The sequence below is a fragment of the Marmota flaviventris genome, chromosome 9 (assembly GCF_047511675.1).
Source record: "Marmota flaviventris isolate mMarFla1 chromosome 9, mMarFla1.hap1, whole genome shotgun sequence".
NCBI lineage: Eukaryota > Metazoa > Chordata > Mammalia > Rodentia > Sciuridae > Marmota > Marmota flaviventris.
This window is the reverse complement of record NC_092506.1, coordinates 51,183,155-51,206,267: the sequence shown is the minus strand read 5'-3', so window position 1 is coordinate 51,206,267 and position 23,113 is coordinate 51,183,155. Positions and strand designations below refer to the sequence as shown.

The window sequence follows — 23,113 nt, the reverse complement described above, 5'->3', positions numbered from 1 at the left end:
ACTTCATCTCCGGAGAACCAGTGTCTTCTGAACACAGAGCTTACATATCACAGGTGCTTATTTTGTGCTCACTTATACACTAAGTTCTAAATAAAACTGTACAGTGTTAAAAAAATAGTTAAAAATGAAAAAAATTTAAATCAACAGAAGACAAAACCAAAGTTGTTTCCCTCTATATAGAAGAAAAGTCAATGCCCCAGGCCGCTGGCAGGGCCACAGGGAGGGGAGCAGCCTGGCATAGGCCCTGGGCCTCTCATGAGCTTCCAAACCCCTCAGGCTTCTTTCCTGCTTTTAGCCATTATTCTTCCTTTTCCCTAAATCTACCCATAAAGTTCTTCCATGGTTTGGATAAAAAAAGGAGACTTTTTAGACTTTTTAAGTTGAGCCATTTATGTTAATGGGCCTGGAAAAAGCCTTGATGTATTTCATTGGTGGATAAATATGTGCTTTGGCCTCATTTGCGCCTAAGTGGCTACTTTATACTTTGCTTCAGCTTCATGGGCTGGCAGAGAACATGGGGAGCTTTGGCTGCAAGAGGAAGGCCACAGGCAGATGGTCTAAGCCACACAGGGTTCCTGCCCAAGATGCTGGAGCCACTCTCCTTCATAGAGGTCCCAGAGCTGCCCACTGGGGCTCGTGGATTGCAGCCAGGACCAAGGAATCCAGCCATACCATCCTAGCTGTCCCCACTCTCCAAGGGTCTAGGGCTTCTCCCCTTCCAGTGAGCTTCCAAGATCAGCTTCCTCCCTGGGTTCTCCCTGGAGGCAACCACAGACCCCATTAGGCCACAGTTTCCTCATTGTAAAATGGGAGTGATAAACCCTAAGCAGTCCTGTTGCTAGAAAGATGAAGGCTGATAGTCTGCCTATATAGGGCAGGTGCCAGGCATCCAACAGTTGTCCTGCCCGACCCATCTGGCCCTTTTGGAAGGCACTATTGTGCACTAGGAGGAGTCCAGGCCTTGGGGTAAGACAGGCTTACTTTCAAATCCCACTCTGTCACTTCCTAACTGTGGGACCTTCCAAGTCACTGTGCTCCTATTCTTTACAGCAGGGTGTCTTAACCCATCCTTGGTGGCTTAGAAGGAAAACAGCATATATGACACGGTCACACAGTGCCTGGCACACAGCAGGGGCAGTGGGTATCAGCTCTCAAAGCTGGGGCAGGAGGAACTCTGCCCAGGGCAGACTGAGCCTGAACTCTTGCCTTCGATTTGGCCTTTCTGCTACAGGATGCGTAGGTGTGTTTGCCCTGGGGAAGGAGGTCCCCAGAGACATACTTGGGACTGACTGGACCAAAGGCAGTGGAGAAGGCACAGACTGATAGTCTTGGACAAGTGCACACAGGGCTGAACCTAAGTCCTACTGCTTCACAAGCTTGGGAAGGATGGCATCTGCTGGCCTCTGCACACCTTAACCTCCAGGACCCCTGGCCTGGGTGCAGGCCCTCACCCATCTTTGATCCTGGATGTTCTTCCATCCTAATAGCTACCCTCCCTGCCTCTTGGATTAGCTTTCTCTTCTGAGAGGCCCAGAACTATGAGACGATGGAAAATCCCTGTGGTTCTCTCTTTGGCTATATTTTCCACATCACATCATCAAAATGTCAGTGGCCAATGCCTCAGACGCAGGCACATGCCACCCACTCATAGCGCCCCTTGGCCATGGTTGAGAATGTTCCTCCATAGCAGCAGCAAGTCTGATGCCCTGTTATGGCAAGAATGACAGAGAAGGGGTGAGAGATTTCACAGTCTCCTAACCACTCTCCTCTGATGCTCCCTCCCAGGATCCCAAGGGGCTCTACCATCCCTTGGGGGAAGACCCTGTGTGCACAGCCACAAGTTGTCCTTTTGTGACTCTGGTTTCCCGTTTTAGGAATGGGGTATGAGTATTGTTCAACGGCACTTGGTATAAATGCCACAAACCATCAACAGGTAGTAGAAGACTAGTGAAAACTCTTCAGAACCACCAAAATTATGACGGCAAACTCCCATGACTTTTTCCATCAGAAATATATTCTTTTATTGAAATAATCAAATTTTATATCTGGGTTCATTCTCTAGTGCTACCACTTAACCATGACTTTTGTTATTTTTAACTTCTCCAAACTCCATTGTATTCACCAATAAAAATAATTCCAACTTTGGAGTATTATAAGAATTAGAGAATAAAACACAAAAAAATACCTAGTACATGGCCCAACACATGGTGGGTGATCAGGAATGTAGATGCAGGCAAGAGAAACTTTCATTCGGGAGAGGACAATCTTTCTTTCAAACAAATAAAACTCATTTATGTATTTGCAGCTCAAGAATTTTTACTTCTGTTTATATTTTCCAACTCACCCCTGGGTCACACAGCTTTCTACTTTTAAATGTATTTATTCAGCTACTGGGCACCTGTCCCATGCCAAACAGAGATACAGAGGTCACACTGGATGGATGAAGTCCCTGCCTTTCTAGAGCTCACAATCTTCTAGAAAATTATCTTGTCACCTCGTTAGGAACTTATGATGCCCCTCAGCCCCCAGGCTTGACAAGAGCTTTTCCCCATCACTCTTCGCTATCTTCTTCATACTAGGCAGCCCACCTTCCTGCTGCTGATCCTCAGAGCTATGACAAAACAGAGGCACCTGAACCCTGCTTCCTCCAGCAGGAGACTCCAGATCCATGAGTATTGAAATCTAAGGCTCTAGCTCTGATTGCTGCATGATTTGGAGATACCTCCCACTCATCTCTGTTTTCTCATCTGTAAACACAGGGTGGGAAATGTTCAAGTACAACCTTTTTCCAGTTGATTGTCAGTGGCTTGTAGCATTGTGTTGCCTCAAGTGCTGAGGCTCTGCCTGGGCTCATAAAGAAAGAACTCTGCAGTTGATTAGTAATGTCTACCACAGGTGTGGAGATGGGGGGATGGTGGTATGTATGCCTCTCGGTTCCATTCCTGGTCTAGGAAGCTCAATAGAACCTTGAATCCTGCCATTTATAACTGCCTGACCCAGTGAATACTAATTTATCTTTAGCATAGGCCTGTCTTCACATACAAGAGCTTCTTCATCTGTTTGGGTCACCCTGACAACTGTGTCACCTTTCAGAAACTTTCTCAGTTACTGTGGTCGAAGCAACAAAACTTTGGCAAGAAAATAAACATTTTTAATAATTTATTACACTCAGATTAGTAAACTACAACTTCTTACCCCAGGGGGTACAGGAAATAAAGTCAGTAAGGAGAACTTACACTTAATTTAGCACTTCTTAACTGCCAGATACTTTGGAGACATTGCCTCCTTCTAACATACCCTTCTTGGCCTGGGGCGTAGCTTAGGAGTAGCATGCAGGAGGCCCTGGGTTCCATCCCCAGTGCTGTAATAAGTACAAATAAAACACAGCATGGTTCTCCTCCTCTCACAGCAGAATCCAGTGCTCAGGGAGGTGAGGGAAGCATCCACGGAAGATTGTAACCTGTGGCACTTTGAATCTCAAATCCCACTGAGCTGTGCTCCTCTGAAACATACCCAGATGTCTCATTCATTCTCTCTCCTCCAGGAGGTGGAGGTGAAAAATGGGACAGTAGGTCTAGACAGAGCAACGAGATCTGGGCAAACATTTAAATGACTCAGTCTCCATCCATCATTGTCCCTTTAGTCTGTTGGGGATGTGACTGGGATAGACATTTTCTGCCTGATCTGGGAGAACAGCTCAGCTTGTCAGATTTGGGGCACGACTGAATTCCCTGAGAGCATTCAGTCTGTCCTCGGCATCCCCGACCCCCATCCTGACCCAGTTCCCTTCCACTGCCCTGGTGTCTTGCCCTAGAGAACAAGGCATGACCCAGGCCTCTGCTGGCACTGTCTCCAGTCCACCTCCCAGGAATCCCTCCCTCCTGCTGGTGGGAATCCAAACACCATCAGGACCACAAGACCTCTCAGTGGGGGCCTGAGGCCCCAGCTGAGCGCCACCACCCCCCAGCGTCAAATCCCTGGAAGGAAAGCAGGAAGCCCTGAAGCCTTGGGAATTCTTGTAGGAGGCCATGGGTGTGGTGAAGCAGTCTCATAGTGGAGGGTGTGAAGGCGGCTCCAATTCCTAAATGGTCTGAAGAGCAGGTCTTTGGATACCAGAGGGATTCCCTGAGTTGCAGCCTGATCCTGCAAAAGCCCAGGCCTGAATTTTACCACACTGACAAGAGGCCTGGAGCGTGGGCCAGAGAACCTCAGGTCTGAGGTCTCAGCCAGGCCTTAAGGACACCCCTGAGACAGGCTGCTACGCTGCTGGTGACCACTGGACTAGGGGAGGCATTGCTTTATCCAAGGGCAGCAGAGACCAGGAAGTTTTAGACAATCCTTCCGCTCACATTAGGCCTTGTGCCCCCTTGAGCCTACGGTCATGAAAACTGAGAGGTCCACATTGTACAGGAGTCTAAGATAACACAGCCAAAGTGGGAAACGGTATGGTGGTTTCTCAACCAAATCAAAGTAGGCTGACCACGTGATCCCGAAATGCCACTTCTGGGAGGCACCCCAAAGAACTGGAAGCAGCGTTGGGAAGAGGTGTTTGTACTCCCATGGCAGCACTGTTCGCAGTGGCCTCGGTGATGGGACAGCCCAAGTGAATACTGACTGATAAACAGACAAAGCATGGTGTATATATAAAATGGAGTATTGTTATTCAGCCTTAAAAAGGAACAAGACTCTGACCTACTACTACACCGTGGATGAACCTGGATGACACGCTGTTAAGTGAAATGCGCCAGTCACAAAAAGGTGTGACTCCACCAGTAGGAGGCTCCTGGAGGAACCTGCGTCACAGAGACAGAAGGTAGAATATAGCTGTTGTTTAATAAGTACAGAGTTAGCACAGAGGCAGGGGCCCCAGGAAGAGCAGCTTTTACTTTAACTATTATCTATTACTATCGTTGTCTTTATGGTCATTAATCATTATTGAGGACTTGATCACATCACAGAACTAGGAGCTGGTGTAAACTGTTATCAGGATTTACCCTGGAAACGAGCAACGGGTGATTTTGGAGAGCGACTGGTTCATCTGGTCAGATTCTGAATCATGGTGACTAAACAATGGAATACTGGGGGGAATGTTGCAACCCTGGTTGTTACTTTAAACTAAACAAAATGAATTCACGAGGTTTTCAGAATGAGGCCAAGGGGAAGGAAGGACAGGGATTCACCTGTTTGACAGCTAAGATGTAAAGGACCCTTAATGAGTGCTGTCCAGGCTGGTCTGCAAAAATTCTCAGGTCCTGATAGTGGACACCCTCATGCCTGCTCAGAGGAGCTGCCATGCTCAGACTAGTCACCGGTAACAGAAATCTGCTGGCTCTGCAGCTGCCACCATCATCCTAATGAGATTTCAGGTCCAATCACTGTCACTTATGTGGCCTGTCCATTGGCAACAAACAAAAGCAAAGTGCCCCGTTTCAAAGTAAAGGTTTCCAGATTTCCAGTCCTGAAGCCAGGCTTTTGGAGGGCACAGGCTTTGCAGCCCAAAGAAGACGAAGGCCTCAAGCTTCAGCAGGATTAAGCAAAACCCCATCCCCAGCAACATCTCCTTCATCCAAACCACATCTTCCTGGCTCTTTCCTCTGGGGCTTGCATGGTGTCTCATGACACTGTGCAGTCAAGCACTGCAGATGCAGGACAGATTCCTAACTCAGCAGGTACTCCTTACACCTTGGTTTGGCTCTCAAAGCCCTTGGAGATCCAATTCCTAACCCCTCCACAGCTTCAGCTATTGCTCTCCAGGCATATCTCCAGCTCTGGCTCAAACAGCATTCTGATTTCTGCATGCCTCCTTGATTTAAGTGAAGAATGTTTCTGCAGGGAATGCCCTTCCTCCCACAACTGCTGAGAATTCCTAGACACATTCAAAAGACAGCTCAACTGCCGCCTCTTCCAGAAAGCCTGTCGAGAGTGCAAAGGATCTGAGATTCCATTAATTTTCAAGGTGACAAGTGAATCTGCAGAAGACATGAGCCTCCTGGGTCAGAGACAAAGGACTTTATTGAAGCAGCATGCACTTCACATCTGTGTCAGTTCCCCTAGCTCCCCAAGACCCACACATGCACACAGAAGCCCAAATAGATGTTGCAAAAGTAGCAGGTTTGCATCACACCTTCTTAGGTGTGAAGCTTAGCCAACCCAAACTTTTTATAATGGACTGCAAGCACACTTTGAAGAAAGAGTATGAAATGAAAGGGCAGTTAGCACCTCTGCTTACAGAATGGGCAGAAACATGAGCAACCCATGAAGAATGGCCTCCCATCAACATATTCCCTGAATTCCTGGCCTGGCTCTAGTGCCATGTTCCCACCAGGCCCTATACAACCTCTGCCTTAGAAATTACACATCCATATTGTAATGATCTGTTTGTGGTTTTGTTGGCCCACCACTAGCCATGTACCTTTTGATGTTAGAGACTATCTTTTATACTTACCTCCCAGAAACAGAATAGTACTCAAAAGAACATGCAAACGTGTGAGTTAATGCTGGGACTTTTGATAGGCATGGACTGGGGGTAATCAAACAATATGATTACAAACAGCTCACATTTTGCATTCCAGGCACTGTACAGTGGTATGAATCTGGATTATTTTCTTTTATCCTCATAATAATACCATATGAAAGGAACTTGTGTTAACTCCATTTGACATGCAGGGAATCTAAAGCATAGAGCGTTAAAGAGCTTAGCCAAAACCATACAAACTGATAAGTAACAAGGGTGCCCTTTGAATCGGATCTGCCTATGCCTGGTCCTTAAGTACATCACTGAAGGGCTGCTCCTGCCAGAGGTATCTAAATATCTCTTTTGGGGGAGTCTGTGGAGATAGGGGAAGGTGGAAGGAGGAAGTGCCTGCCTTATTTGTATTTACAGGGATGGAGGCAGTCGCCAGGCAAGTCACTGTCACTTACTCCCCTGTGTGACTCAGCTCCCAAAGACCCTGGGCACTTGGCTACTTCTTGCTGGGATCTCCCACATCCCTGATCTGCCCCATATTAGGGTAGGTGGTATTTGGTCTTGGGAACAGTCTGGAGTGCAGAACTGACTTTTCTCCCTGCTCTATGCCTTATAGCATGTCAAATGGGGTTAACACAAGTTCCTTTCGTATGGTATTATCATGAGGATAAAGAAAATAAGGTCAGCTTGAAGAGACCTCTGTATTGGCTACAATATGCAACTTCCAAACAGCCGGCCCCCTGGACCGACTCACAGTAAAAAAACATGAGCCCAAAGAGGTTCTCCTTTGCTCCTGGACTCACAGGTGATCACCATTACAGTTCCACTGCGGGTGAGGCTGGGGAAATAAGCCTCCAAAATTGTTGCACTGAGTAAAAACCTAGAGCAAGAAATCTTCTGCTGGAAAATTTGGGATAGTCTCTCAAAATCTGAGATAGGATCCCCTTTGACATGCAGCAATACAATCCCTAGAATTTACACAATGAAAATACTTGCTAAATCGGTAATATGTGTGTGTGTGTATGTGTGTGTGTTTAGACCAAACTTGAAAATAATTTACAAGATCTTTAAAAAATATATTTAAATTACAGAAATCCATAAAGGAAAAGTCTCTGCAAATGTAAGTTCCTCCAGAAATTCCTACTAGTCATGATTTAGTATATATTTTAGCAAGCTTTTTTATGCATACTTTCTTCTTTTAAAATGATATATTTTTAAACCTCATGTGTATATTTTGTTACCTGTATACTGTTCTTTTTTACTTAACATTTTGTTAAAGATGTCCTTTTATACCAATTTATCTGAAACTTAATTTTTTACTCTATAGTGTTTAGATTTTGGATGTAGAATCACTTATATTTAATGAATTTCTTTCTGAAGGATATTTAAATTGAGGAGTATACAACTTAATATCTCAGATTATAACTCAAAAAAGATACCCTACCCCACAAAAATAGCTTGCTTACATTAACTTTAACTGAATATTATTGATCCATTTCTCAGAATGATACCTCATCCTTCAATTTTTTCCCCCAATTTTTTTTCTTTTTGATTAGGGCACAAGGGCCTTTTGGCTAGAAATCACAAAGACAACTCAAAATACGAATCTAGAACCCTAAGTGTACCTGTTAGGTTATAGTTAGTAATGAGCAATGGAATGCTAATCAATAATAAAGCAGGGTCACAGGATTTCTTCGAACTGCTTCTAATGAACCATCAAGTTACTTGTAGAGCAACAGGTATACTAACCCTGAGAATAAACGTGGAAAAAAAGGGAAATGGTTAAAAAATAGGTCAGGAAACAAAGATCGAAGGGGCTAACTCCTGACAGGATCTGTTGGGGTCATGGTAAAATTAAGATTTATGGCTATAGGTTTCTTAATGTGTTTTAGGAGGGAAATATCATTAATAACATAGGTGCACTAAGATGAAGTCCGCCCAGTAATTGACCCTGGCACCCACATTAACACATGATTGACTTGAAGATGAAGCATGCATGGCTACCATGACAGTTCTGGAGAGGACCACCTCTCCAGAAAGTCAACGCAAAATTCCCCCACCCAATGTGAGTTAAACATCTTATTGGTGAAGAGTACAAAAGGTGGACCCCAGTTCTCCTGGCAAACATCAAACAGTAATAAATTTGGAAGTAACATTACGTTTCCTTTGTCATTCTCTGCTCAGAGATGACCCACTCTCTCTTAAGAGGGTTCTTTACTCGAGCCTTACTTTCACTTATAATAAAATTCTCTTGTTTGGTTTTACATGTCTGCCTTTATATTTTTCTTTCATCAGGATACAAAAACCAAAGGTTGGAGCTTCAGTTCCTCACTCGCCTGGGACCTATCCACATTCTTTGTGTGATTCTAGGACATGGAAACTGGACATTCACATGAGACTCACCACCACCCTTAGAACGACGGGTATACTAACCTTGACAATAAACACGTGGAAACAAAGGGAAATGATTAAGAAATAGGACAAGAAAGAAAGATTGATATAGGGGAAAATTGAAGGTCTGTTTTCTCCTACAGAAATTGGCACGTACCCTGCCAAACCAGGACCTCAACCTAGAACCTGTCAGCTCAGCACCAACAGAACCTCTTCTTGTCCTTCACACGGGGCTTCCTTCCTTCCATCCAGATCCCTCCCAGCCGCTCCCTGTGAACATCTTGGGCACAGAGGAACAGTGGCAGGACGTGTCAACCCTGTGGCCAGGAGCATGTAGCTCCTGCAAAGCACCTACTCAGAGGGTGAGGCTGGGTGCTGCAGAATGAAATGAGCCCAAGGCTAATGCAGCAGAGGAAAGAGGTAAATGGAAGCTCACACACGGCCTCAACGTCCAGCCTAATTCCGTTCTTTAGCAGGAGGTTGGTGGGAACTAGGGAAGAAGCCAATTAGAGCCCAGTTTTAATTACTTTTTGATAATAACGAGGCTCACACAAAGAGCTTTTGTATATCTTCTCACACACATTTGGATCCACGCTGGGTCTTATGAAAGGGAGCTGATGAGTCCATTTGACTGATGAATAAATGGAGGTGCTGAGGGCACAGCTCACAGGGCCAAGGCGGGTCTGCTCACTCCTTCTTCAGACTTCTCCATCCCGCCTCAAGACTGACAGGAAGAGAAGAGCTGCATGTCCTGGGACTCTATCCAGCTCTCCTGGGTCCAGCAGGACTCCCCAGGAAGCAGCCTCTCTGGGAACTGACTCAGTCTCCCTAGAGGGTCTGCACCCACCCCTGGTGCAATTCTGTTAACATGACCTCCGGTGACTGGACACCATAGTCCCCCTGACATTCATTAACTTGATAGACTGCAAGGTCAGAAATGGGGCATAGGGAAGAAAGAAAGCCAGCACCTGCCTGCCTTCCCTCTGTGACGAATGAACAAGTTGGGGTGAGGGAAGAACCTAGGGACTGAGGGGGAAAGAGGTTCTTGGTTGGGACTTGGTCTCTCTGTGTCCCCAGGGGCCGGGATGCTTACTGCCCCACGGGAAGCAAACAGACACAAAACCTTCCAAAAGTTCTCCCAATTTCACATCCCACTTCCCCCAGGTGCCAACAGAAATAGCAAGCCAAGGATTCTCCTAACAGGGAAGGTACTGGCTTCACACTTGCAGAGAATTCCAAGGCACTGTTCACAGTCCGTCTCCAGTCAAAAGGCAGCATCAGTGCTGGTCACTCTCTGGAACAGGGAAGTTGCTGGGTCATTCAAACTTATACAGCTTAGATGTTTTTGGTAATAAAATCTGTCCCCCTCTGTGTGCCACAGAGGCAATGACCAGTATCTTGGAGTTGGTTGTACCTGAGCAAACCAGGATGGAGCTTCAAACTAGGGATGTTGGAGTGGAAGAATAACCCAGTCTGTTACAGCACCTTAGAAGGAGAACCCAGAAGGGCAACAAATGCAAAATGTCACTGTGAACTGCATTTTAATTAGAGGGCGCATCCTTGCTAAATGATTTCTTGGCTTAATTGGGCTGGGCTCCTTTGTAAATAAAAGCTTCCTATTCATGCATAAAGGCTTGTCCACACTCTAGCTTCTAACACTCCACTTTCCTCCTAATCCCCTGAACAACAGTAGCACAACACTGGTCAGCCTCTCCAATGGCCCGTGAAAGGGACCCAGCTGAAAGCTCAGCACAAAAGCCCCCCCAAAAGGATGTCAGACCACATCACCATTGCAGATGCACCCAGGTGAAATAACAAGCTTCGGTGGCCTTTCCCCCTCCCATTTGAATGTAAAAACAGACCAGCACCTTGCCCAGACCGTGTGAAATTTCTAGACAGGCATATAGTGTTACTGTCTGTAACTTTCCATGAGCCTCCTCGGGTTACTATACATATTAATACACATACCGGCATTTAAAGTGAGGAAAATATGGGGTGCTAGGTGGTTATTTTTAATCAAATTCATCTGGGAATTTTAAATCCTAAAAACTGAGCCCCCATTTATAGGATTTTAAGGTTTGAACTGCATTTGATTTTTGTGCTTTGGAATGGCAAACTTTGCTTTCCCCTTTAAGAGACACTTTCTGCAGTGTGAAGGGTAATTCGGAACCAACTGTAAAAATCATTAACCTGCAAATATGAGGAATAGGACAGCAGTGACAGTGCATGACCCTCTGCAATTCTTTGAAGGCAGCCTGGTCTTCACAGCTTCCTGCTCAGTAAAAGAAGCTCCACGTCTCCATAAAGACAGCACTCGAGTCTCAGCTCAATTGTGTTAGGATAGCAGTGACCCCAGAAATGGAAAGGTGGGTGAATGGGAGCATGCCCCGGACACTGGGAGCCGGACAGGCCTCTCTCACAATGAGCCAGGCTGTGCAGGAAGATTCCCACGCCATCTCTGTCACATGCTAACCCCTTCATGAATGGCTTGAAAAGTCTCCAGTCTGTTCTCTACAGCCCTGTGGGACTTGCCAAATGCGGGCTGGTGAAGCATCAGATTCTCAGGTCTCCCTCCTGCACCATCAAACTGGCATTTATTCTCATAGAGAAACTCCCTGACACAGCCCCGGGGCTTGAGCAGAAATCAAGAAAAACTCAAGGAGTCTGTGCCTTCTGGGTTTCTTGAATTCATCATTCATCACCATCCAGCGTTCCCAGGCTGTGGTACAGAGGGTTTCGGACTATGCACCACACAAGGGTGCCGTGTGTGGGTCCCCCATCACCAGATGAACATGGGACTGAGTGGGCAGGTGTGCAGATTCTGGCTCCCAGCTGAAGCCCAAACAGGACCTCACATGAACACACCAGGTCACATGCATCTGGGAAATTCACACAGAGTCATGGTTCACAGAACAATAGTGGAGACAGTTGTCCCTTGTCCCAAGAATGCTCTTGACATCTTTGAGATCTTGTCTCTTACCAACCCACTACTACCAGAATCTCAATTTCCCCAAAACAGGGCTCAAAACCTGATACTCGGGGGCTGGAGCAGGGGTATGGGATGTACCTATTGCATCCCCACAAACACCTGGGCCTCTGGCAGGTGCAGCTGGGCTCATGGGCAGGCTGCTGCCCAGGGCTCTAGGAAACTTCCTGGAGCAAAACTGAACCATCATGTAATATGTATGAACTTTTTAAAAACTTGAGAACCAAGGCTTTTTTTCTAACACACAGTCCTGTGAATTCGGTTTGCCCAGCCCTTTCCACTCCCCTGCGCAGGCTCTCTATCCCCTCGTCAAGCCCAGCCCCAGACTCAGATCAGGAGTACTCTACAGCTTCCCTTGCAGGAGGCCTGATCACAGCCGAAGGCCAGCTGCCTGGCTTTTCTTCTGCTTCCTTCTCTCTCTTCCCTTCTTCGAAAGCTGGCCTCTCTTCCTGCCAGCCTGGTTAAATCCATCTTTGTTTCATAGGCCTCTATGCTTTCAGGGCTAAGAGATGATGCAATTGTACCTCACTTGAAGGCGACGTCACTGAGGTGCCCCGGCTTGTACATGATAAATGCATGCTTCCAACCTCCATTGCCAGGTCACTGCATAGTTCCAGTCACTGCCCACCACACTGCCTTGAATGGCAGGTCACCACCCTCATACAGCTACCCAGACCCCCAGCCTACAGGTCAGCTCTGATATTTGAACACCATGCCCCAAACCAAACAAAAACAAAATTCCAACTACCAACCAAGACAACCCCACCTTCTGAACTATTACCAGTTCACTAGCTGTCTTTCAGCAATAAGGCCAAGAGAGGTGGGCAAAACCTTGGGGGCTGGAGCGGGAGTATGGGATGTACCTTTTGCATCCCTGTGCACACCTGGGCCTCTAGCAGGTGCCCTTAGAAAGCCAAGGGTGCATAGGGCATCTGGGCACAGAGCCCCATGGTCCTGGTAAGTCTCATATAGGAGGCACAATGTTGCTGTTGACCATGTCCAAATCACAGCCTGCTATTTCTGAGAAGACAAAGTACAGTTGAGTCTCCACTGGCCTGGAGGTTAAACCAGTGGCTCATCCCCTGACCTTGGCCCCGGTTTGTGAAAGCTTCCCCCTTTCAACTTTAGAACTATGAGTTTCTACAAAATCCATTCCACCTTTGGACTAAGTAAAGGCAACACACCGGGGGGGGGGGGGGGTCAACATTTATCCCTGAAGGCCATTGGGTTTCACTTAATGCACTTTTGCTCCCAAACTGCCTGGCCAAGGCTGGGATTATACCAGGCCTGAGCCATCCCAAAGGCTCTGGGTGTTTTACTGTTAGATGCACCAGGTCTGTCACCAGGGTCCCCAATCAATATACCTGGTACCTGTTTGTTCCCCTTTCAACACTGAGATGCAAATGACCACTGGGTTTAGCTTCTCTGCTGTTTCTGACACCAAGTGCATGGAGACTTAGCCTATTACCAGACTGCACGGTCTGACCAGGAAAGCAGGAATTGAGGAATCTGGGTAGAAATGAGGCAGGAGAGGTGCCCAGGAGTTGGCTCCCTTTGGGCAGGCTGACCACAGGCACATGTGCCCTGGGGTGAGGGGAAAGGATGACTTACGTGGCTCCTTTTGCCTTCTTCATCTCCCACAGATGTAATAACTGTCTCTGAAAAGACCGTCTGTCCGGTTTGGTTGTTGGTTATCTACAGTAGAAAGGGGGACAGTGAACGTGAAACTGAAGGAAGTCCAGGAGAATCCCTCCAGTCTGTTTATTTCATTTGCTGAAGCAGGGAAAGTGGCCAGGCTACCTACCCCGCTGCTTTCTGAGCTCCATCAGCAGCCTGCCCTTGGAGGCTGGTAGGAGATGCTCACAGCAGCCTGGGTGGGTCACCAGGAGGTAGGAAGGAGGTGATGCATGCCAGACCCTCAGCAGTGCCCCAAACAGCAGCATGTTCACCATTTTTGGCACTCATCACTTGAAACTCAGTGTCGGCTTTTTTTTTTTTTTTTTTTGACAAACTTCAAATCTGGGTGTCTACTCAAATATCTTTCGTGAGAAGCAAGCAAGTCTGGCCGTGCTCCTGATACTGAGAATCATATTCAGTTCATCAAGAAAGTGTTTAAACCAAACGAGGACTTTCTCCTTATCCCCTGTCATCTGCCTCTGATTCTGTGCCCAAGTGCAGGCACCCCAAAGCCCAGCACCAAGTGGAACCCAGGCCCTTCCTGCCCCAACAAAGGCCCTAAGGACTGTGTTGGCCTAACAGCTGGCAGATCTGTTCTTTGCTGACAACCATCTAGTATGTGGCCTGGAACAAGTCATTTCTTTTCTCTGATTCACAGTTTTCTCATTTCCACATCATCTTTAATGTCCCTGCCAGCTCTAATATGACAGAAGTCTGCCACCAGGATAAAGCGGAAACCCTTGGCCTAATTTGCAGTGAGGGATCAAATTTCAGTTCTGAGGAGTTAAGGACCTTGTCTTTATTGCCACGCTTCTACATTTCTGCCTAAATAATTCTTGTCCACAGAAATGAGATGATGTCTTCTTTATCCATGCCTCTTTTTTTTTGCAGGATTGATTAAATAATATCATATTTTTTAAAAATTCTAGTCCTTTATAAATGGGTTGTGGGACTTCTCAGAGCCTGATTATATCAACATGCATTTTTTTTTTTCATTTGAGGGATATACAATGCTTTCCAAATATATGTCACCCTATTCAGCTCCTCTTTCATGAAGTACTGCACAGGACGGTGCTCCACAGACACCACTGGAAGACTACTACTACACTGTGCTGGTAACACAACTTCACTGTAGCATAACAACAATAATAAAAAGAACAACCTGCTTTTGCATGTCACTTTACAGTATAGTAAACTTTCATATACTTTAGATCATCTGACCCTCATAATACTATATACTGCAGTTGTTGATATCCTTGTTTTATAAATGCTGTGAGGTTTTTATAAAGTTAATTGATTTTTTAAAATCACTCTAGTTACTGGGAGGACTCAATGTGCAGGTATTTGGAGATCTACAAGAAACAATTTTAAGATACAGCTGAACCTGTTGGCTACTGTCAGAAGAATGACTTAATATTGGTTTTGACAAGAATGAAATAATCACTTTAATAAACGATACCCAGTCTTCCATGAGCAATACCTAGGGATTCTGTTCCAGTGGGGGGCTCGTTCATTTGCATGAGGATCATGCTCCACAAGTGATCTATCTAGCTGGGCCCATCTCTTGGCAGTGGGAGAAGAGCCCCACAAAAGCCATTTTATAGACGAGGCAATAACATTGACTCCATTATGTGAAATTACCTGGACACTTGAACAAATGCAAAACTCTTTGTGGGACCCATTATGACCTTAGCTGTAGGAGTTGAGAAAAGATTAGAGGTCAGGCCCTTTGATATTCACTACAGAATGTCAACTCTACAGCCTCCAACAATGACCCTGAATATCTGCCCGGCAGCCTTTTCAGGAGAACATAGACATAGTTTTCTAAGTTCTGTCCATATCAACCTAGAGACCTCTGGCTCTGTGAGCAGGTGAATTCTACATTCCTCGAGATCTGCAAAGCTTTCTTCATCAGGTCAGATGGGAAATGAACTTGCTTGCTCCTCATGAAAGATATCAGAACAAGAGACTTAGGCAGGTGTTTAGTGGAAAAAAATCATCCGCTGCAGAAGTTTGAATGGATAACCAGTAAATGAATGGATGTTTAAACTCATGGCAGCAGAGGGTTCCCCTTCTGAAGGTGGGATATCACATCTGAGCCCCTCCTAGGGAAACAGTGAGGATCTGTTCACCATAACAGGTCTCTATTTCTATGCCTCCTGAGACATACATAAAAACCTAAGAGATAAAAACCCTTCTTCTAAACTGGTAGGAAGCCTAGTGTGAAATCTATTGCTTAAATGCAAAAGTAATTTAGGTCCCTGATACCTATCTCTTTCTTTTAAATAGTACTCACACTCCCTCTGGTTTCTAATCTGCATTTTACTATTCCCATTTGCATCCTTGGCTGTGTCTCAAATATGTAAATAGGACTGTAGTTCTCCAACAGGACTGGGTGCCCACAGGAAGGAAGCAGTGCTGGCCACACCCACCCTTACCTTGTGAATTTCTCGGTGCACATGGATGGTGTTGTTTCCCACCCTGGTGTCTGTGTTGGTCTCATTGTGATAGCTGGCAGGTAGGCTAGCTAGGTTCACTTCTGATGATGTCTTAGCAGCAGCCTCTTCTGCCTCCATCTATTGAACCAATTAATTCAGTGAGCACAATTGTTCTGTTCTCTCTAGTTACAAATGGGAGATCATTAGAAAAAAAGAACCACCTCTTTGCCTCTTCTGCGATCACAAGGGATGATGACAATGACAGGCCACTGAGTTACCCATTAGGATAAGACACTGCACCAAATGCCTTACATGTACTACAGCCCGCAAATCTCACTATTAGCCTAGGTGATGGGAGTTACTGTCCCATTTTACAAATGGAAAAACTGACGCCCGGGATGGTTAGGTAAATTCCCCAAACTCCCAGGGAAGGGTGGAGCTGGAACTTGAGCATGCTTTCATTAAGCAGTCTTGGCCCCTGTATCATACCGTTGGTGCCTTGCTCATATCCTGGTGGCCTAACCTGGAGTTGCCTGTGTTCAGTTCCTAGGCATGCTTACAGTCAACTCTCTCTCTCCCAGAGGGCATTCTTTGGTCACAGAAGTGTGTTCGGTTTGCACAGGCCCAAGTGCTATGGAATTAACACCCCGGCAATAGGGACAAGCTATGGGGTAAATACCCCAGCTTCTCCCTGTGCAAGACAATTCTAAGGTACATAGAATCAGGTTTCTCTCTGAGGTCACTCAGTGGGATTGAACCCTAAATGCCCATAGCAGTAATCTGCTAAGGGTATATCCTTTATTGCCATTCTCTTTTTCCAACTCACTTTCCCACTTCTTGATAGTGGTTTTCTGGGATCACCCCCAAATAAGCTATTTGCTCCCAATCCTTGTTGAGTCTGCTAGTGCTGGTGGTGGTGGTAATGGTGGTGATGGAGACCCAAAATAAGATAGTACTGAAACTCCTGCAGGCAGGCCCACATCTCTTGAGTATCCACATAGGATGCCTTGCAGGGGGAGAGCTGACTAATTCCCCAGGATCCACGACTCCCTCTGGCTCTTCTTGAACATTTAGTTGTCCTCTGGTATCACATTTCCAAGGTCATGTCATCAAATCCTCCAGTCTCCTGAGCCTCCATGACATCTCTATCAGGTATAACAGTTAACACATGCCTGTACTCAACTTCCCCTTCCAGATTTATCACCCTGCCCCAGCCCTGACTGACAAGTGGTCAGTTGACAAGGTGACCCATTCATAGATGACTGGGCCCAAAGGCAGGCCACATCATGGACCAATCAGACACTCCCTCCAGGAATTTCAAATGACAGTCACAATGAGACTTTCTGGTGGACGGGGGCAACCTTCCAATACTGCTCTCCAAGAATCTGGGCTATTTTTATTCTTTAAAACTAATCCTCAAAAAATATTTTCCTATTAAAAAAATCTGTAGTCTTTTCCCTCACTTTTTCTACCCCTCTTTTTCTACCTCCCCTAACCAGATTTGCAAAGCTGGACTAGACACGCAAAGAGGTCTGCTGGGAACCAAAGTTCAACTAATCAGAGCAGAACCTGGGGTGCCTGCTATGTCAGAGATGATACACAGACGTCTGACACTCAATTGCTGGCTTCATTATAACAATTGTCATAATAACCACCTCCACGTATGAGGTATTGGCCATGTCTGAGCCATGGCACCAGATACCCTGAACAGGTCAACATTCCTAGGGACCCTGTGAGGGTGGTGTTGTTTACCCCATGATGCAGGGAGAAAAAATGAGGTTCAGAGAGGTCATTCCATCCTTAGGAAGTGGCAAAGCTTGAATTAGAACTCAGGTCTGTTTGACTCCAGATTATGTGCCCTCCTGGAAGATAAGAGAGTCTCATCTGATGATGACTATAACCTTTCTTGTGTGGTTCTGCAAGCAAGTCAGGGGTCCAGAGGAAGGAGAAGCAAGGCTTCCAGGAGGAGTAGGCGTGATTGGACTGGTTTCAAAGAGTGAGTAGGATTTGGACAGGAGAGGTGTGAAAGTGCTGCAGACAGCACAGGCTAAGCTGTGGCAGCTGGACAGCACAGTGGGCACAGGAGAAAGTGGTGGCTGATGAAGTAAAGAGGGGTCCACAGGCAGATCCATGGAGCGGCATTAAGGCACAGGATGCTGGCCTGGCTCTAAACCAAATGGGTACATTGGAGCCATTCCCCAAGCTTTTAAAAACAGGCATTCCTGTACAACTATAATACACCAATTAAAAATGTGGAAAAGTTTAGATCAAAATACAAACAAGAAAACAAACATGCATAACTGGGTCCCTTCCCAGACCTGAAAAATTGTAATTTCTGGAGATGGGACCCCAGATATCAATGAGTTTCTAAGATGATTCGGAGGAGTCCCTTCCTCTTCAGCTGCCCCCACCTAAAAACTTGTGCTTCAGGCAATGGGGAGCTACAGCAAGTTCCAGACTAGTTGGGAAAAAAATACAAAAACCAGGAAAGGAAGAAAGTAGAGTCAGGGCACTGGCTAGAATCAGATCTAGAAGAAGGGAGCTCTATCTGCAGAAGGGCTTGTAAAGAATCCAAATAAGTCTAGAAGGACCAAGCCACCGAGAGATGGCTACAGGACTAAGCAAGTAGTTGTCTCCAGCATTGTCAGGCAGCAGTAATGTCAGAGATCTTGAACTGGACAAGGTGCATTCAAGTTCACCTCTTCTCCAAAGTAGCCATGTGACATTGGGCAAGACACCACTTCTCTCCAAACCTCAGTTTCCATATCTGTAAAATGAGGATGATCCTATTCTGTTGAGTAGATGTAGTTAGGAAGGATCATGAAATCTAAGTACTAGTACAGTAGCTCTCATGTGGCAAATATGTAATATGTAGCTGCTTTTGTCACACTGGCCTGTGAGCAGCTTCAGAAGAAACTCCTCTGCCAGGAATGGGAGGAGCAGGCAAGAGATATGATGTGTGTGAAGAGCTGCCCAAAAAAGTGCAGAAGAAATAGAAGAGAGATAGCTAGGGAGGGAGATAGGATGGGCAAGAAACAACTCTTTTTTTCTCCCCTAAGCAAGAGACTCTGGCATATTTAGTGATGGAAAAGATATAGCTGAAAAGAGAAGGAGCCTTAAGATGCCAGAGAGGATATACCCAGAAGGAGAAAGGAATATTTCAATGTTTTTTAGATTCCCACTGGAATCTGAATCATACAGCTTGGCTTGCAAATAATTGACAAGTTCCCAAATCTTGAGTTTGCTGTGGGCTGAGCTGACAGTCTTTTCATAAAACCTTCCCTCTCAGCTAGTGGTTGTTTCAACAGACTGAGCTAACAGTTATTTAATGGCACCATGAACGAAAAGTACAGTTTACAATGGAAATTTCAACCACAGCCATTACTGCCACTAGTAAGAGAAACCTAAGCCTGAAGCAATAGTTGTTTCATAGAGGAGGAATGTGCGTGTTGTTAAAAATGGCATTTACAGGGACTGGGGTTGTGGCTCAGTGGTAGAGCGCATGCCTTGCACATGTGAGGCACTGGGTTCGATCCTCAGCACCACATAAAAATAAATAAAGGTATTGTGTCCATCTGCAACTGAAAAACTAGCATTTACAGTTGGTTGAATCTGCGTCAGATAAGTAGGCAAAACTGGACAAAAAAAAACCCCCAGGCTTGGTATTGGGGCTCTCCCTTGGGCTGTGAAGCAATAAGAACACTTGAAAACATACCAGTTACAGATGTGGCCATGCGGGCAGGAGACAGGGAGTGGTTTTATCCTTAAAATACATATATTGGTAATATATACAGTAAGACAGGAAAATAGGAACTTCCCAGATGGAAGCCATAAGAAGACTTGTTTCTCCAAATAATGATGCTACAAGGAGAACTACTTTGTGTTTTCCCTTAAGAATCATCAACAGCTAGAGGCAGCTGGACTATTTAAAACGCCAGGAAGTTACTTGAAAGCAGACTCATGATGCAACTATGTAAACAATTAATGCATCCAATCCAGGTCCTTTCTGTTTCTTCCCTGGGAGAACAACTAAATAACAAATATCCTGTGCTCATGGGATTTAAGGAGCTTTCTGGTAGTTTCTTTAAAAAACAAAACCAAAAAACAACCAATAGCCACAATCCACTTAAGATTTATTATTTTCTGAGCTAGGGATATAGTCGAATAGTAACAGGCTTGCCTAGCATGCATGAAGCTCTAGGTTTATTCCCTAGTATTGAAAAACAAAACAAAACAAAAGGTATTTGAGAATTGTTCAATTTTATTTTTGAATATTTAAAAAATATTTTAAAGATATTAAGATGTACATCCTTAAAATATTTTTTAATATTTTAGGATTGATTTTTAATACTTTATTTTTCTTTATTTTATTTTATTTTTTTTTTAGTGCTAGGGGTAAAACCCAGGGCCTCGAGCATGCTAGGTAAGCACTCTACCACTGAGCTACAACTCGAATCCAAGACCTTTTAAAATATATTTCTAAGATAGGTTCTACTGAGAATCTATCAGACACTGATAGTATTTTGCTATTACTCATACTACTACTATTAGAACAACAATAATGATGCCCATTATTTGATGTCAAATGACAATCTTTCATAATTCTTACAATAAGCCTCATGAGGAAGAGACTTGTTTTAGATCTATTTTATTTATCCTCATTTTAGATGATCAAATAATTTGTTTCACTTAAAATCTCTTTTAATTCTTCCTTTAGCCTAGGTTGGGCATTTTCTCCATTTCAGACCCTGGATCCCACCACTAAGAAGCAGCAGAGCTGGGTCTGGATGCAGAGAGGTTGGTCCTTACTTTCATAATCCTGCCACCTCTCATCCTGTCCTCAGAGCCTGCAAAGACATTCTTCGGGAAATGACCACTGACTGGAGTAGATGTGACAGTCATGTCTCCTTTGGTGGAAAATTTTAGCCTGCCAATCTGTACAACTCAAGCAGAGCCATGTCTGGAGGAAGAAAGGATGGAGTCCTGGCAAAGCCCATGTGGTTGACTCCCATGGAGAAGACACAGCACTAAGGTCCCGCTGGACCCCCACACTGCTCTGAATCAATGAAGATATCAAAGAGGCAAATTGGCCTCATCAGGAGTTAATATTAGAGAACCATGCCGCAAACTTATTCAATGATTATGGGCATTTTTCCACTGAATAAAAACATGGAAATGACCTAGTCAGTATTACCAGAAATCTGTGTGCAGGAGGGATAGTCCTTAAAGCCTTGATAAAAAAAGCAGATGTCCCACCCTGAAACCAGACGGATCATGAGCTCAGTTTAATTTGGAGTTGTAGAATTATTAGTTATTTTGGCTTACCTGACTCCTCTCACCCTTTAATTGTTCCATGTCATAATTGTTTTATAATCTGAAGACACAGAAAACCCTGGGTCTTGGGATCTGGGTCTGTCCAGTAGATGCACAGGAGCCAGCATTTAAGACTGTGCCCAAGGGAGCTGGCACACTGGAGATAGCAGGGATGTGGGGAAGCCTGACCCACCAGCCTGAACATCTGGTCTCTCACTGACTCCTTCATTGGGATGGCTGGCTCCTCTCCAAAGATAGGTTACAGCCAGAACTGGGCCCATGTGACTATGCCTACCCTCCCAGGCACCAGGGACAGCTCCCCACACCTGGATCAAGAAGGAGGGTCCAGGCAGCCTTCTCCATGCTTGGGGCCCACCACAGAGGACAGAACAAGATTCCATTCACCTGTGTTTGTATATGGAAGGTTAGGAAAGGAAGAAGCCAAGAAGCAAAGTTCTGCTAGGGTATTTAGTATGTGATAATGGCTATAGAGTACATATCTATTATTTGCCAACATGCCCACATTAACATCATGACATCTAACCCTCACAGAAAACTGAGGTTCAGTTGTTAAATGATCTGCCCAATGTCACCCTACTAGTGAATGGTAGAGGAGGACCTGAGCCCAGGACTGACTTCAAAGCCCTCTTTGGTGGAGATGAGGTTGCCATTCTTATCCATCACCTTCTGATAATTTTCAAAGCTGGGACTGGGAATTTCCACCTTTTCTTCCCCACAATACATTAAAGGAAGCAAGACAGGCCAGACAGACTGCCAGCAAAGCTCAGGGCCCTTTGTGTTTTTGTCCCCACACACCCATCCTACCTGTCTGTATCTTGGGAAGATGACACAAGCTCAAAGCCCAACAGACAAGCTAGAACTTGGAGCTGCCTGAAACTGCCTGAGCCTCGCTACAAAACCACAGCGCTGAAAAACACCAGGGGCCCTGCAAGCATCGCCTCCAAAAGGGGAAGGCACGCATACTTTAAGACAACTGCGGCATGGTGGAGGCAGCCTGCAGTCAGGTGGTGACCCCAGCTACTCCAGGTAGGGTCTAGCGGAGACTCCTTGGACAGGCTCAGATCCAGACGTTCTGGCAGGAAGGTAGAGCAAGAGAGCAGGGAGGAGGTAAGGATCGCGCTATGCAGCTCGGTGTCTGTTACAGGCCCTTTGGAGCCTCTTCGCCTATCGCCAGGTCCCTGATCAGCGCAGCGGCCCGCGTTTAGAGCCCTGCCTCCTCTAAGCCCACTCCCCGCAGCTTCAAGAGTCCTCAGTCCTGAGCCCTCAGGGAGCACCCACCTCTTCCACCGCGCTGCGCAGTTTGTGCTGCGTGTCCTCCATCAGTTCCTCAACCTCACGGAACATCTCGTTGAGGGTGGCTTCCTCCTGCGGGTAGCTGAGAGCCGGGCCCGGCTCAATTGGAGCCGAAGTCGCCGTCGGAGTGGGTGCGGGGGCCGTAGGGACCGCCACTGCAAGTAGCAGGCATAGCAGGGTGCCCCCGAGCCGCTGCATCTCTGCTCTGAGCCAGCCGCCGCCGCCTGTGTGTCGCGGAACGCGGTCAGAGGAGCACGCGGACCACCCCCTAGCCAGCCCCGCCCCGCGGCCGTGCCCGCCCTGGGAGCCCCTCTTCCCGCCCCCGCCCCCAGATAGGACGAAACCTAGCCCCCTTTCAGACGCAGCTCCTCCGGGACAGTGGCGCCCCCACCCACTCTCGCCCTGTGCTGTCGCCACCTCGCGCCCCGATCCCCACCGCACCCCAGGTTCTAGCACCTGGCGTAGAGCTCTACTCGCCGCCCCGGTGCTAGCTCCCTCTTCCGAGAGAAAGAACCTGGGTCTCCTACG

At 46.1% G+C, this 23,113-nt stretch overlaps 1 protein-coding gene across 1 annotated transcript in view; it reads right to left on the bottom strand.

Moving 5' to 3' along the window:
* Dkk3 (dickkopf WNT signaling pathway inhibitor 3) overlaps positions 1-22,783 on the bottom strand; it is a 47,156-nt gene extending 24,373 nt beyond the window's left edge. Inside the window, exons 1-3 of the mRNA XM_027942386.3 lie at positions 22,571-22,783; positions 15,959-16,096; positions 13,455-13,538 (exon numbers count right to left, since the gene is read on the bottom strand). Of these exons, the coding sequence (XP_027798187.2) occupies positions 13,455-13,538; positions 15,959-16,096; positions 22,571-22,783 (435 nt within the window). The remainder of the gene's footprint in view (positions 1-13,454; positions 13,539-15,958; positions 16,097-22,570) is intronic.
* Positions 22,784-23,113: the final 330 nt, after the last annotated feature.